This window comes from Cajanus cajan, chromosome 5 (assembly GCF_000230855.2).
Source record: "Cajanus cajan strain Asha chromosome 5, NIPB_CcT2T_4, whole genome shotgun sequence".
NCBI lineage: Eukaryota > Viridiplantae > Streptophyta > Magnoliopsida > Fabales > Fabaceae > Cajanus > Cajanus cajan.
The window spans coordinates 53,843,990-53,860,450 of record NC_138521.1 but is presented as its reverse complement, the minus strand read 5'-3'; the positions used below and the strand labels follow the sequence as shown (position 1 = coordinate 53,860,450).

The 16,461-nt window shown below is 31.1% G+C and overlaps 2 protein-coding genes across 2 annotated transcripts; one reads left to right on the top strand and one right to left on the bottom strand.

Moving 5' to 3' along the window:
* Window positions 1–2,414: 2,414 nt before the first annotated feature.
* On the bottom strand, window positions 2,415–4,387 carry LOC109808776 (uncharacterized). Its single transcript, XM_020371912.3, has one exon. It carries the CDS (start codon window positions 4,280–4,282, stop codon window positions 2,663–2,665), a length of 1,620 nt encoding a protein of 539 aa, XP_020227501.2. The 5' UTR covers window positions 4,283–4,387; the 3' UTR covers window positions 2,415–2,662.
* A 725-nt stretch (window positions 4,388–5,112) lies between these two features.
* On the top strand, window positions 5,113–6,606 carry LOC109817883 (uncharacterized). Its single transcript, XM_020383234.2, has one exon. It carries the CDS (start codon window positions 5,113–5,115, stop codon window positions 6,604–6,606), a length of 1,494 nt encoding a protein of 497 aa, XP_020238823.2.
* The last annotated feature ends 9,855 nt before the right edge of the window (window positions 6,607–16,461 follow it).

Sequence of the window (16,461 nt, the reverse complement as noted above, 5' to 3'; positions counted from 1 at the left end):
CTTTTATTATTGTTTAACTTGATACAACTAGATATCGATCCAATCTATCTTACACATTCACAATCATAGACAGATAAACAATCTATCTTAACACACACATGGACTTATAGGTACACACATATATACATAAAAATTAAATTAATAAAATGAAGTATTAAATAATTTTAAATTTTTTTTACAAATTTATAAACTTGATTCATATATTAAAAAATTTTAATTTAAAAATTAGATCGTTGAAATTTAATATATATATATATATATATATATATATATATATATAACTTTTAGAATGAAATTAATGGAATTTTATTTTGGACTATAGGATAATATGTTGCATGATATAAATTATCGAATTACATCGGTCTGTTGAATTTTCAAAACTAATTCAAATTAAATTGGTTTATTTTGGGTTTAATTATTAGGTTAAATTGTTTCCAACTTGATTAAAGTTTACATGGATAGTTTAATTCAAGAATCGAAGACATTTCAACCTAAAACATTGTGAGTTTTTTTAGTATCTGACCAACAATTTTTTTCAATTTCACGGGTCTTTCTCTTGTCTCTCACACATTTTTGAATGAGCATGATTTCAGACTTTCCTTCAAAACTTCAAACACTGCATCTTCAAATTCACATTATAAGTTATCTCACCCTTCACCCCAGTTAATAATTGTTTATTTGTCTATTCACTGTGGTTGTCATCCACACACACAAGTCACATAATCTATCATCCGGTATAGTGTTACTGCTACGTAATTCGTTGTCCACCCAATCTAAGCTTTGTTATTTACATATATAAGGAAAACAAATGGTTGGTCAATGAATTTGTGGTGAGATGACCTTTCTTACTTCTTTTTTCTCATTTTGTGCCGACAAGTAATGTGACACGAAGATGCATTTGATTGCACCAATCTTTTATATGCCCAAAAACTAAAAGAAATTTATTGGCAAAAGAAAGTGAAGGAAATTTAATGTCACAAAAGCTAAAAACATGACAACACTCTTTTATATGCTTTTCTCTAGCAATTTACAATTTTAAGAATATAAATTTTAGAATTAATTCAATCCTATAAAATTATTTTGTAAAATTAAGTTGTCTCTCATTTATATATATTATTTTGATTATATATATAGATAATGTATAATTTTTGCCAGATTTCCAATAGATCAAGGAGTAAATTTTTGTATAGATGTCACACATTCATTAATTGTCAAGAATATTCCATTAGAATAATCAAGGAGGAAACCTTGTTCATTTCTTGGAGACCCTTATACCAACTCAGTATTATACATGTGTAAGTTGAAAACTCAAACTAAATTATAACATAGCGACCATAATGTAAGTAATAGAAAAAAAAAATAAAAGGAGAATAATTCTCTATTTTGTGTTGTTAAGACAATTTTTCTTATGTCTCAAAAATGGTTAAATTTTTATAATTATTTTTCCTAGACCCAAGTTACCAAAAAAATTTAGGACTCCATTGTGACACATTTGACTTGGATGAGTCATGGGTGGAAAAAACGAAATTGTTTAAAGCAGGAAACAATTACTAATGCAATTTTTATTTTGTATTGAGAAAAATTTTGGTGTGTATTTGATAAAAACACAATTTTATTGGCCATGAGAAACAGTTCTGTTGTACTTGTAAACTACTTAAAAAGAAAAAAGAAAAAAAAGAACAATAATAAGAGTAATAACATCATTCCTTTTATTTGTTTTTAATTGTAATGTATCTCCGAGGGTAAGACACAAAACAGAGACAAACAAAGCAATGAATGAAACATTGATTCCACTCCCCCCACTCTCATAATGGTCACAAACTTCAATGGAATGAATGAAATACCAATTAACTTTCACCACTCATTTCATCGTACAAAAGGTTTGCGCCACTATCACATCAATAATTAGTCCTCTAAAGTATATCACATCTTCAATCCCGATTATTGATATTGATGTGAATTGAACAACAAACCCATTTGCAAAGCTTCCATGTTTTTCACACAGAAGTGAATTAACACTTCACAGAACAAGTAACAACTAACAACATCCAAAGGAAAATAAGATGAGCGTAATTGTTTGCGTTTTAATTCATACCATCCCTGGCACTATCTCGCATTAAAATGAGAACTCAAAGTACTCCAATTTTCATGATAATAATGCATTTCAATTTTTACAAATCAAGAGTCACTAGCTAGATGGGGAGTCCTAGCTAACAGAACATTTTTCCAATAAACTTCTTTTAATATATTCTATTATTAATTAAAGTTTACTGAAAACTAAAAAATTACAAGTGAAACACTTCATAATAAAGAAACCCACAAAATTTGTTGTGATTTCAATTAAATTCAACCAACAGTAAAATGTGCTAATGTGTTATTAGTCTTTTCCGACTCTGCAAGTTGCTAATGATAACTGAACAAATGGCCAAATTCGTGTTCAAATCAGAAATTGTCATTTAAAACCAACAAATTGAAATTTTAGCCTAGCGTAGGTTAAATCAGTATACCTGTCTATAGCATAATATTAATGGGGAAGAGGACATAAATCCAATTATACCTTAAGATGTGGAAAGAAACATCCACGTCAATTTAATTACATCCCATTTAACTAATGTTGTAATTAGTAAACATAAGTATATATATCGATCTTCACTGTTATTTATTACCTTGAGGAGTTTCTTGCACTCTTTGTACTCCTCTTGATGGACTCAATTCTCTGAAGCCTTATTTGCTCTCTAAACTTGGCGATGAATTCATCAGCCTTCTTATCCACATCTGGTCCTTCATCGCTCATAGTTCCAAAAGAAGCTTCATCTGTTTTTGAACTTTCTCCACCATTGAGAGGTGGACCTTTCCCATTGTCCTCGTTCTGAAGAATCACGATTCTTTCTCCTCCAACATCATCATCCTCGGTTTCTGTGTCTTCATCATCATCATCATCATCTACCTCTTCATCATCATTATCAGATTCCTCCACAAGTACCTTATTAAGAAAGCCTTTTTTCTCAACTGGCTCAGAAACAAGAGGCACGTTTGCATGTCCCATGAACTTGTGATCACTTTTAAACGACGTGCGTTGCATGGGTGGTTTTTCCTCATGAAATTTTTTATTTTCTCCTACTGACATAGTGAAGGTTCGCTTCAGCTCCTTATCAAAGGAAGGTGCTTCACCATACCTTGGCCTCATGGAAATTGATTTGTGAAACATCATTGGTGGGGGTGGTGGAGGTGGTGGTGGACAAGACTTGTAAAACCCCTTCTTCCTCACCAAATCCTCTGCGTTCTTTGCTAGTGATTCCGATGAAAAAGGAGCGAGGTTTGGTGATGGAGACAAAGAACGTGTTCTAGAAGAAGCACGTGACGAAGTTTGAGACTTCACAAGACGAGATTCCTCCTTTGAAGGAAGCACCATGTTAAATGCATCATCAGCTTCTTCTTGTTTAGGTTCCATTCTTCCTGATCGAGAACGCCATGGAATGGGAGAAGGAAGCACCGCCACGTTCTCTTTCTTTTTATCTTCAACTTCCGAATTCCTATTCAAACTTCTGCTTGAAAATCTTTTAGAGGTTGTGGACCTGCTCAGAGATTGAACATCAACATCTTCGGAACTGCTCGAAAATCTTTTAGAACTGGTTGACCTATGTAAAGACCGTACATCAACATCATTAGCTTCAACTTCTGCATTTGTATTGCTTGAAAATCTTTTGGAGCTGGTTGAGCTGTTGAGAGATTGAACATCAACAACATGATCATCATCCTCATCAGATAAACGAGACTTCAAGCTTCGAATAGGTAAAAGCAAAGGCTTCTCGGGGCTGAGGTGATCAAAATCAGTGTGGTCTAAGCGTGGAGCTACCACAAGCACGGGTTGGTTCCTATGGTGTTGGTTGTTCCACGTTTGGACTTTTGTTTCATCGGACTCAACTGGGCTTTCACTTTCTACGTCATCCTCGAAAAACGAAGAGACTTGAAGGAACCTTGAGACAAGAGATTGTGCAGTGTCGAACTTGTTGTTGTTGTTGTCTTTGTCAGCGTCGTGGTTTCGACGGCTGAAGAGGCCGTAGGAGACGGCGACGCCGACGAAGAGAAGGTGGAGGAGTTCCCAGTTTCTGGTGAGGAGGGAGTGGTTGATGAATTGGGGAGCTTGTGAAGGGAAGAGCGGAAGAATAACGAAGAAGAAGAGGACAAGTGTGGCTTTGTAGATGAAGTGGTAGTAGAACTTGTTTGGGTCTTGTTGGTTTTGTTCAAGGGGTAGTTTTTGGTGTTTGGTAGCGGTTGCCATTGCAGAGAGAAGAAGAAGAAAAGTGGTGAGAAAATGTAGGTGAAGGTGTTAACTTTGTTGTGGAAGAGTGAGTCAAAGACAAAATGTGAAGCTTAGCCTTTGGTTCCCTTTATTCCCTTTTCCTTTCGCTTCTAACACGCCTTCTTGCCTTTATTCCCTTTGCCTTTTTTTATGCCCAACTAAATATTCCAAATTCTGGATCGTTCTCTCTACACTTCTTCGTAATGACCAGGCCCAGGCCCACCAATCGGCCCAACAATTTTTTCCAGAAACAAATGGATGTACGCACTCACGCACGCTTCTTAACGACTGAGGCCTTATTGTACCTTTAATAATTTCAAGCCCATATGACTGGCCCATCTCTTCTCCAGCATTTTTTTTTTTTTATAATTAAGAAGTGTTACTCTTTCTTATGAAGCCTCATTTTAGAAATAAAGTGATATTTTCTATTATGAAATATTTAAAATGGAGATTGAATTCATAGTTTGATTTAAAGGACAAGTGTGGAACTATTTATGATTGTAGTTTTCAATTATGTGCTGGTATTCTTAATCTTATCCCACTAATAGCTAATAAGACTGTTTAAGTTTTTCATTATCTGTTTATCTGTTTTTCTATTCTAATAATTCTGTTAATTAGATTCTGTTAGGATTAGTTATTCCATTAGGTGTTTTTAGCTCTTGTATATATATAGCCTCTCCACTGATGTATACCATTATGATGAATATACAAAATATAATTTTCCTTTGTTCTCTCTTCCACGTGCTGTCATACTCCTTTATGGTATCAGAGCTCTCCCTGTGAGAGCTCTGCCACGTATTTCCGCATCCATGGCTGAAGAAGAAATAATCGAAGACCAACCAGGCAAAAACCAAAATGGAGGCACCAACAACATTACTGATCCATCCTCAAATCCTTACTATCTCCACCCAGGAGAGAATCCAGGTGCCATTATCGCTACTCCAAGCCTCGATGGGACGAATTATCACACATGGTACAGAAACATGAAGAGGGCACTCCAATCAAAGAATAAATTCAAGTTTGTAGACGGAAGCATCAAGAACCCAGGAATTTCACACCATCTTTATGATTCTTGGGTCAGATGTAACACCACTGTTTTTGGGTGGATCACAAGAACCCTGTCACAAGAAATAGCTCAAAGTATAGTCTATTTTGAGAGTGCACAAGATTTATGGGAAGATCTCAAGGACAGATTCTCCAAGGGTGATTACTTTAGAATCTCTGACCTTCTTCAAGAAATCCATTCCATTAAACAAGGTGATAGATCTGTTTCCACATATCACACTGAATTGAAGACTCTGTGGGAGGAATTGGAAGTCCTCAGAGAAACACCTTCCTGCACATGCAACGTCAAATGCAGCTGCAAATTTGCCAGCACCGTAAAAAGGAATAAAGAAGTTGAGTATGTTATTTGCTTTCTCAAGGGTCTTAATGATCAATACAACACAGTGAGGAGTCAAATTTTGATGATGGAGCCTCTTCCTTCCATAAGTAAAGCTTTTTCTCATGCTCTCCAACAAGAAAGACAATTGAGCAATCCAATCATCCAAGAATCAAAAGTTCTTGCAGCCACCACTGATACCGCTAATAATTGGAAAGGGAATTTTGCTGGTAAAGGTGGAGGATTTGCTGGCAAAAATAGAAACAGATCCTTTGGTCGAAGTAATACACCCAATAAGGTTTGTAGCTTTTGCGGTAAGGAAAACCACACTGTAGATACTTGCTATTTTAAGCATGGCTTTCCACCAAATTTTAAGTTCAAAAATAAAAACGTGCAATCTATTAATAATCTTAGTACAAGCAAGACACCTGAAATGCAGGAAAATGTGGGTTCAAATAGTAATTCCAAAGATTCTCTTGTTAGTATTAGCCAAGAACAGTTCAATATACTTCTTGATATGATCAAAAAAGGGAATCAGGAACCTCAGGGGCCTACGGTTAACCAATTAATTCATAAGGACAATGATGAAACCGCACTTCAGTTTACCCACCAGCGGCAGCATAAAACAGGTGATCTTCTCCTACCCAGTATTTGGATTCTGGACACTGGAGCTACTGAACATGTATGCAGTTCTTTGAGTTATTTTACTAAATATCAATTTATAAATCCTATTCAAATTAAATTACCAAATGGAAATTTTTCTGTTGCACATATCTCTGGAACTGTCACTTTTCCTAACATTTTTTCTCTTGATAATGTACTTTACATACCAGATTTCAAATATAACATCATTTCTGTTCAAAAGGTTAGTGAAGCTTTAGATTGCAAGCTAATTTTTGACAAGAACTTCTGTGTCATGTAGGACCCAACTACCCAGAGGATGATTGGGCTTGCTAAAGCTAACTAACACCTTTATTTGATGCATAATCCTTGTGTATCTCATTCCAATTCTGTTTGTAATTCCACTTTTGTTTCTAAGACACATAGTAAGAACATGTTTGATTTGTGGCATTTTAGACTTGGTCATCCATCTTACCAAGTTCTAAAAATTGTGAAGAAACATTCTCCTTATGTTGAGTTCAATGACAATACTGTTTGTGATTACTGTCATTTTGCTAAGCAATCTAGGCTGCCTTTTCCTGTTAGTAACTCTAAATCATCTTCCTGTTTTGAACTTGTTCACATGGATATTTGGGGACCTATTGCAATTACTTCTATTCATGGACATAGATTTTTTCTCACTGTTGTGGATGACTTCTCTAGACATACTTGGACTTTTCTTATGAAATCCAAAGCTGAAACCAGAAAACTTATTCATGATTTCGTTGCTTTGACTGAAACTCAGTTTAATAAAAGAATTAAAACCATTAGGACTGATAATGGATCTGAGTTTCTCATGCATGATTTTTATGCTCAACATGGAATCCTACATCAAACTTCTTGCATAGAAACTCCACAACAAAATTCTGTTGTAGAAAGAAAACATAGGCACATATTAAATGTTACTAGATCCCTTCTTTTTCATTCTAATTTACCTAAAGTTTTTTGGAATTATGCTGTTAGCTATGCTGTACATCTTATTAACAGGTTGCCATCTCCTGTTTTAAACAATTGTTCTCCCTTTCAAATGTTGTATGACCAGTCACCTTCATTATTGGATTTAAAGGTTTTTGGTTGTCTTTGTTTTGCTGGCACATTGTCCCAAAATAGAAACAAACTTGACCCCAGAGCCTCCAAAGGTATTTTTCTAGGCATCAAGCATGGCACTAAAGGATATCTTGTGATGGATATATCCACTAGAAACATTTTTATATCCAGGAATGTTTTGTTTTATGAAGATGTTTTTCCTTTTCATGACAAATTTAATGTTCCTGATCTTGATCATGATATGATTGACACTAACAATTTTGATTTCTTATTTACTGATATTCCTGTTTCCACACATAATACCGACATTGATGTTATCTCTAATAATCATAATAACAACATAAACCATCATGATGAGTCTCAAGTCTCATTAGAGTACAACTCACCTGATGCTGACCCTTCCATTATCAGAAGATCAACTAGAACCAGAAATCCACCCTCCTATCTTATTGACTATCATTGTAATTTGTTAACTGGTCATGACACTTCTATCTCTAAAGATACCAGGTACCCACTTAGCACGGTTCTATCTTATAGCAATCTTTCTCATGCACATTCACATTTTACTCTTACTATCTCCTCTCTAATTGAACCAAAGAATTACTCAGAAGCCATTAAATCTGAACATTGGGTTAAGGCTATGCAAAGTGAGCTTGATGCTTTGCGGCTAAACGGGACCTGGTCATTAGTTAATTTGCCTACTGGTAAGGTACCTATTGGCTCTAAATGGGTCTATAAGATAAAATATAAATTTGATGGGACTATTGAAAGGTATAAAGCTCGTTTGGTGGCAAAAGGGTACAATCAAATTGAAGGATTAGATTATTTTGATACTTTTGCTCCTGTTGCTAAAATAACCACTGTGAGAATGCTTCTTGCTATTGCTTCTTGTCAAAAATGGGATCTTCATCAACTTGACATTAATAATGCTTTCCTTCATGGGGATTTAAATGAAGAAGTATATATGCAAATCCCACAAGGCTTAACTTCTCCCAAGCCTAACCTTGTATGTAAATTACACAAATCCTTGTATGGCTTGAAGCAAGCAAGTAGGCAATGGTTTGCCAAATTATCTAATTTTCTTCAAACCATGAATTATAAACAATCTCCTAATGATCACTCTTTATTTACTAAGCACATTAATAATCATTTTACTGTGATTCTTGTTTATGTTGATGATTTAATCATTGGAGGCACTGATTCATCTGAGATTGTCTCCATAAAGGGCATTTTAGATGCTCAGTTTAAGATCAAAGACCTTGGCCACCTCAAGTATTTCCTTGGTTTGGAAGTGGCTCGGTCACACCTTGGTATTCATCTCTCTCAACGTAAGTATGCATTAGATTTACTTTCTGACACTGGTTTTCTTGCAGCCAAGCCTGTTTCAACCCCTATGGTGAAAACCAACAAAGCTTCGCAGTCTGATGGTACTCCCTATGCTGACCCTGCTGGTTACAGAAGGCTTGTTGGCAAGCTCTTATATCTCACAACAACTAGACCAGACATTTCATTTGCTGTGCAACAACTAAGTCAACACATTTCTTCTCCCTCCACTGCTCATTACATGGCAGCCACCCGGGTTCTTCGATATCTCAAAGGGAATCCTGGTCAAGGTCTCTTTTATCCTGCGCAGTCTCCATTACAACTGAAGGCTTTTAGTGACTCAGATTGGGGTTCTTGCCCAACCTCTCGCCGTTCTGTTTCGGGTTATTGCATTTTCCTTGGAGATTCACTGATTTCATGGAAATGCAAGAAGCAGTCCACCATTTCCAGGTCTTCATCTGAAGCTGAATACCGTGCCTTAGCCAACACAGTTTGTGAGATTCAATGGCTCACTTATCTTCTTCATGACTTTGTCATTCCTTTTACTTCCCCTGCTCTCTTGTACTGTGACAATCAATCTGCTAGATATATTACTACTAACCCTGTCTTCCATGAGCGCACCAAGCACATTGAACTTGACTGCCACCTTGTTCGAGAAAAGCTTCAAGAAAAGTTGTTTCATTTACTCCCTATCCGCTCCACTGAACAGTTGGCTGACATCCTTACTAAACCTCTTGAACCTACTCCTTTTAACTACCTCTTATCCAAGCTGGGAGTTCTAAATATATACTCTCCAGCTTGCGGGGGGGTATTGGAGAAAATAAAGAAAAGAGATATAGAAATAGAGTAGTTAGTAGTTTAAGTTTTTCATTATCTGTTTATCTGTTTTTCTATTCTAATAATTCTGTTAATTAGATTCTGTTAGGATTAGTTATTCCATTAGGTGTTTTTAGCTCTTGTATATATATAGCCTCTCCACTGATGTATACCATTATGATGAATATACAAAATATAATTTTCCTTTGTTCTCTCTTCCACGTGCTGTCATACTCCTTTAGGTACGTGAGATTGTGATGAGTAGACTGTATACCTAAATTACGAAACACTAATTTGTATTCGACAATTGGGATATAATTTGTCCAATTACGCACGGTATAATTAGACATCTGTCCCTCGAATTAATAATTAACCAACATTAAAACTAATGGAACGTAAAACCTACCGGTGATGATTGCTGAATGCAAAGTATATCAAATTATTTTATATATCGCACAATTTGAAAACCAATATCCTACCTTACATTGAATGGTACAAAAATAAATTTAATAGATATTTTTAAATATAAAAAGAATAAATTTAGGAAATTAAAAGTGCTACTTGAAGCTGTGTTTCACAAAAAGACTACATGCTGTTAAAATAAGCGTGTTTAACAATCAAATTTTTAAAAACTGTTTATTTAGGTTTGAATATATTTAGTTCTTATAAAATGGATGATTTTGATTTTGGCTTTTGTAATTTTTTTATTTTTCATCCTTCTAAATTTATAAATATTATTTTTTATTCTTGTAAGATGAGTAAATTTTGATTTTGATTCTTGTAAACTATTTTTCTTTGATTTTTATTTATCTAAATTTAAACTCATTATTTTTAGTTCCTAATAATCATTTTAAGATAGATAAATAATAACTTAAAATATAAAAAAAATTAGAGGTGTAATTAAATATAAATATGATATTAGTAATAGTTGTAAATAATACTTAAAATTATTACTTAATCTTTTAATAAATAAAAAATAGTTAAAAATGATCACATAAAAAATATAAACTAAAAATAATAGTTTCAGTTTTATAGGAATGAAAAATAAAGAAAAAATTTTATAAAACCAAAATCAAAACTTAGTATTTTTATAAGGATTAAAATCTTATTTAACTCATTTATTTATTTATTTGAAATTGAAGGCTTGTAACATAATTTGTAATAATTATTATAATTTTTTTTATATTTATCTCTAACGACTAATCAACAAGTTAAGAACATTAGATACGAAAGTGATTAATATAATTTGTTATCATTATTATTGTAGACTTGTACTACTAATAATATTAGTGATATTAGGTAATGATCATTAATTATGCAAGGCCGCGATGACCTAGAATACTAGATATCAAGTAGGCAAAATCAAATGGTCCGAAACTTCGCGTGGATGGGGTCACAATAAATCCATAAAATTCAATCTGAAATTATTCTAAAAGCAAATAAGCAATATAAATATGAACCCTAATCTATAATCTACTATATACAATATAATAATGCAAGTAGACCATGTTTTACTCGAACAAAAAGCCTCCCTAATTGGTCACTAAATCTGGATAGTAGGGGACACTCCTACATTATTTATTCCAACCAGATGGTCCTCTCATGCTCACGGCCAAGCACCTTTTCATATATACCCTTGTTACCCAAATCATTTGTGATCCTAGCTAAGTCATTTTCATTTCGTCCTACGCGTGTGCTTAGTTTTTATAAATCATCGTTGAATTTGAATAATGAACAAAATAAATTAAATTTGAACGTCATATGTTATATATTTATAATAAGGTAATAATCATTATCCCATACTTTGATATAATTGCATAGGAACCTTTCATCATTTGAAGAATCAAGAAAGGAAATGATTGGGTTAGTATAAGGCACCAGCACTGCTATATAAATAATCAAACAGGAAACAGGAGAGACACCCTCATATCATATCCTGGTATTTGTTTATAAATAAATCATTGCACCATCATGTGCCTTCATACATACTCTGTCATTCCCATATTATGTTACATATAAAATCTTAACTAATTAATCGAAACATGCTCTCAACCAAAATATCATCTGCCAAATCTATTAGATCGTACTTTTCACTTCCAACTATACCCTTCATTCCTGGTTCAGTTATGGTCTTTAAGATTAATAATTATATAGCAGCACCGGTGCACCAATAACAAAAAAAATATATACATAATTGTACGTGCAAACAGGAACTTAATCATGGATTAACGATATTGCACATCCAGGTAAACGATTGGTGTAACCGTTAATCACATGATTACCAGCTAAGCCGGTCACATGGCCAGATATACTTGATAATGCTGAGTCACAGAGGAATATATTAGGGCAAGTGGGGTTTGCAAGTGTTCCTAGAAGATGGTTGCACGTGCACGTGTGGAGAATCCCGCAATCTTACTGTCTCTACTTAATTAATCAGACTCAGACGGGTAGAAGATTCCGTGGTGCTGAGGAGATTACCGACTATACCGGTTAAGAAGGAGCCAGGAAAAGAGGCAGAAAAAGGAACGAAGAAGGCTACAAGAACATCTTCAATGAACACCTCCTGTGCCACATCACTGTCATATCAGCTCTAACCCACTTTATAAACAACTCATAAAGTGAGCTAGAACTGATGTAACAGTGATGTAGCACAAGGAGTTATTTATAAGCAATCTCAATTGCAGATGCTCTAAAGAGTGTGCTTAAAAAATATATATTAGATAGATTGTTAATTTTTAAAATAATTCAAAAGAAATTATAGAGAATGTAATATGTAATTCTTTTCTTTTTTTTTATGTTTTAAGTAATTTTAATCTCAAAGGCTTTTCTAATAAATTAATTATTTAGAAATTTAGTTTCTTTATCAATTCTGTTTCACTTATAAGATTAAAATTGTCATTTTTTTCTTCAAAAACTTTATGAATTGAATCAATTTAATTAATTGTTATTTACTCAAAACTCCTCACCACATCTAAAATATTAACACTAATTAAAAATAAAAAAAAATTCAAACTTTTTTATATATTACTTCTCATTTTTTGTTTTTATTTTAAAAACCATAACTTTTTTGTTTAATAAAGAGATATAAATCATTTCTACCAAATCAATATGTTAAAGTGGTATCTTTATCACAACTTTACATCTAAAACGAGAATTAAACGTCAATCCATGATTAAAGAAGTACAAGTGACAAATTACTTGAATTATCAAGTTTTGATAGATCATATTGTATATATATATGTAAAAGATAATCTTGTTTTATTTTGACACGAAGTAAGAGACAATTTTGTTGAAACTAAATCAACTATATATACAACAAAGTTTATCACTTCTCATATAATATTTGACATATAATTATCCTTTTATTATACAAGTTTTTTTTTTAGTAAACCCTAGTTAACTTTTGTCTCAATTAATACCAATTTTTTTGTTGGATAATTTTGAGAAAGTACATTTACTTTGGCCTATTATATTTTGACAAAACAAAAAATAAAACATATCATGTGTTCTAGTTTAATGTTATCATATCCAGTGCATAAATTATCATATAACTTTTAATTTAAGTTCTATAATATTTAATTTTTAATTTTTAATTTAACTATGATTAACAATAAAAAGGTAATGAATGATTGAGGTATACGATATCAATAACCTATCAATGTAAAGGATTTGATTTCTTTAAAAGAAGCATATGTGTAAAGAAAATAAAGTGTTTTCGGTTTGAAGTAACATGTCTCAAACTTAACACGCTTGAAATCAATAAATAAATGCACCTTTCATTTTCTCACTTTATTATGACATCTCGTCACTCTAATTTAACCAAATTCATGTGCAAAACGTCATACATCTAATCTTTTTATTTATTTATTTATTTATACTCCCATACATCTAATCTTATATGGGCATAATTCTGCACTCACATAATTTAATGTTATAGATATATCTTTACATTTTCATTTTACGACTTCTCTTCATTTAAAAAAACATAAATAATTTCTTACATCAAATATCATATTTGACTCTCCTAAAGTAAGAAAAAAATAATTTTAATTAAAAAATAACATTTGACATTTCAACACACCCATGTTTAATATTGTTTATGTGTTTGCATATATATAATTAACAATCGTTATATATTATTTATGTTACTTTCCAAAGGTGACCGTTTTAAAAGAGTATTATCCAAAATATCATGTTTCAATGCTATATGAACTTCAATATAATAATTTTATAATCATATGAATCTTTATATTAATTTACTATAAATATTTATAACTAAATTAGTTTTTAAGGGTTTTTTGGTTTTCTGTCTTTAATCTTCAAAAATTTGTCATCAAATTTATCAACGATGTCTTAACAGTACAAAAATAAATTGTCAGAAACACATATTATAGAATGATACAATATTTATTATTAAAAATTATTTTTATCTATATTATATATATAATATATATTAATAATTTGTCAAAAGATTTATATATAAATTGTAGTGACACACAATATATTATTAAATCTTATTCAAAATTAATATTAAAATTATATATAATTATATGTCAAGTAAAATTATACTTATATATATTGTATTTTACAATCACACTATATATATCACTATATATATAATATTTCTTAACAAATTAATCTTCTGCAAAATTCAGTAATTTAAACCATTTATTATCATAATTTTAACCATTTATAGATACAAATACAGTGATATCAATCTAAACATTTAAGTGGCAGTTTTATAACAAATCTTTTTAAAGACTAGTATAAAAATTATTTAAACATTTAAAAGGTTAATTTTATTGCTGCAGTTTCTCTTAAAAAAAAAATGAAAGTTTTCTGATAAACAATTTTTGGTTAAGACAAAAGTGATAAGTCATTTATGATACATATAATTGTTAATAGACGAAAGAAACAACTCATTTTACATTATATAATGAGTTAATTATCTATATATTGTCAGTATAAAAAATTTTTTATACTGATAACTAATTATATCTTTTAATAATATTATTATCAATTATTTATTTAATAAAATAATAATAAAATAAATAATTTAAAAAATATGATTAGTTATATGTAAAATATTTTACACCGATAATATACAGATAATTAACTCTTATACAATGCCCCGCATGTCTGAAAAGCCTACTTATAATTATTTATTAGAAGCTATTATAATAAGGATACTGATTTTGCAAAAGTGAGGTTTGACCGTGGACCAGATCCAGCAAGAAAAAACAAGGTAACTTTGACCAAGATTGCACGTGGGATGGACCGACATATACACGTGTACTTTGCTGTCTGTCCATGAAATGGCGCGCCAAGTAGGATTCACATGGGTTTGCCACAGCATGAGGTGAGACGGTGAAAGATAATCTTACATCGTTATAAAATTTCCCTTAATATGTATATATTCCGAATATTTCTATGATTGATTCTTTTAGTTGTATAGTTTTATTGATAATTAATTTATATTCTGAAATTTTATTGTTTATTTTGAGTGAGGTTTTTTTTTAATGAATATGATTCACGTATTATTTTAAATTTAATAATTAAAAATTAATTTACATTCATAAAATATAATTTTTATTAAATAAGTATTATTTTAATACAAAAAAAATTGAATTTGAAAGCATCAAATCGATCGTATATGTAACATTATACACTTTTACTATTAATTGTTGATTTGGTTAAATTATATGTTGTGATGATTTTGGAGTTTAATTATTAAGAACTCGAAAAATTTAAGAATTAGAGAGGAGTTTAGGCGTTTAGGAGTTTATTCAAGTAGAGGTTCAATTGACCTTAAAGAAAGGATATATAAGATTTTTTAAAAAATTTGAATTTCATAAGTTAATTTTTTTAAAAACTTTTGAAAGGTAAAAGAAAGAGAAGTGTTTAGGATCTAGTGAAGTCTTTCTCTTCTATCGACCCTGAGTGGTTATAGGATCCTTCCCCTGAAAGTGGTAGTTATTGATTGTTGAGATTGTTGACTTAAAGTTCAGAAATTTGAGAATCAAAGTTGATGCAAAGCTAGCTTGAAATTGCTTTCTTCTTCTTCCTTCTTTTTCTTTTTCGAAGTAACCTCAAGGAAAGAGAAGTTCAAACTAATTTCTTGTTATATTGTATACAGACACTAGGACATAAAATTATTTTGAAATTATTATATACATGTATATAACTTGTTTATATCAATATAAATATTTTACTTTTATATTCACATTTTATATATATGTATGACACATTCTTTTCTTTAATTTGGTATGTTCTAGTATTCTAATTTCCGTTGCAAGTAATGATTTCACAATGTAATAATCATGACGAATCGTTATAAATCAATTTACTAAACAAGTAAAAATTATTAGAAGTTTAAAAAATACTTATTTATCTATTTACAATTTTAAAAAGTTTTTTTTTATTAACTTAGTTTATTTAAAGTTGATTTTAAGAATTGGTTAAATTAGAATCAATTTATAATCATTTAAGTTTAAAAACGTTTTTTTTTTCTTGTTGTGATGAAATTGTTGATTGTCAATAATGTTCCTCAAAAAGCATTACAGTATAGCCTCTTACAATGAAAAATAATGTAAACGTTAGAACAACAAGATTATGTACAATCTTACGAAATTTTAAAAACTGTAAATGTAATTTACTCTAAACATAATCTTAATCATGCAGGTGATCTATTAACTTGTAAGTTGTAATTTGTAAGTCCAAGTCAGCAGTTATAAACTTATAATTCAATTCCCTATTTTAGAAAAATGTTTATTAATATATGGCTATGCTGATCCATCAAGATGTGGAAATGTTGAATTAATATAGATTCAATTAAAATGTTTATATTAGTAATTTCTTTTTTATAAAAAATTACTAATAAAATATGTTTTACTTATATATGACATTTTTAATGATAGTCAGTATAATTTAT

Excerpts from the sequence above, each read along its gene's own strand:
- LOC109808776 (XM_020371912.3), bottom strand. The coding sequence starts at position 4,282 with ATGGCAACCGCTACCAAACACCAAAAACTACCCCTTGAACAAAACCAA.
- LOC109817883 (XM_020383234.2), top strand. The coding sequence starts at position 5,113 with ATGGCTGAAGAAGAAATAATCGAAGACCAACCAGGCAAAAACCAAAAT.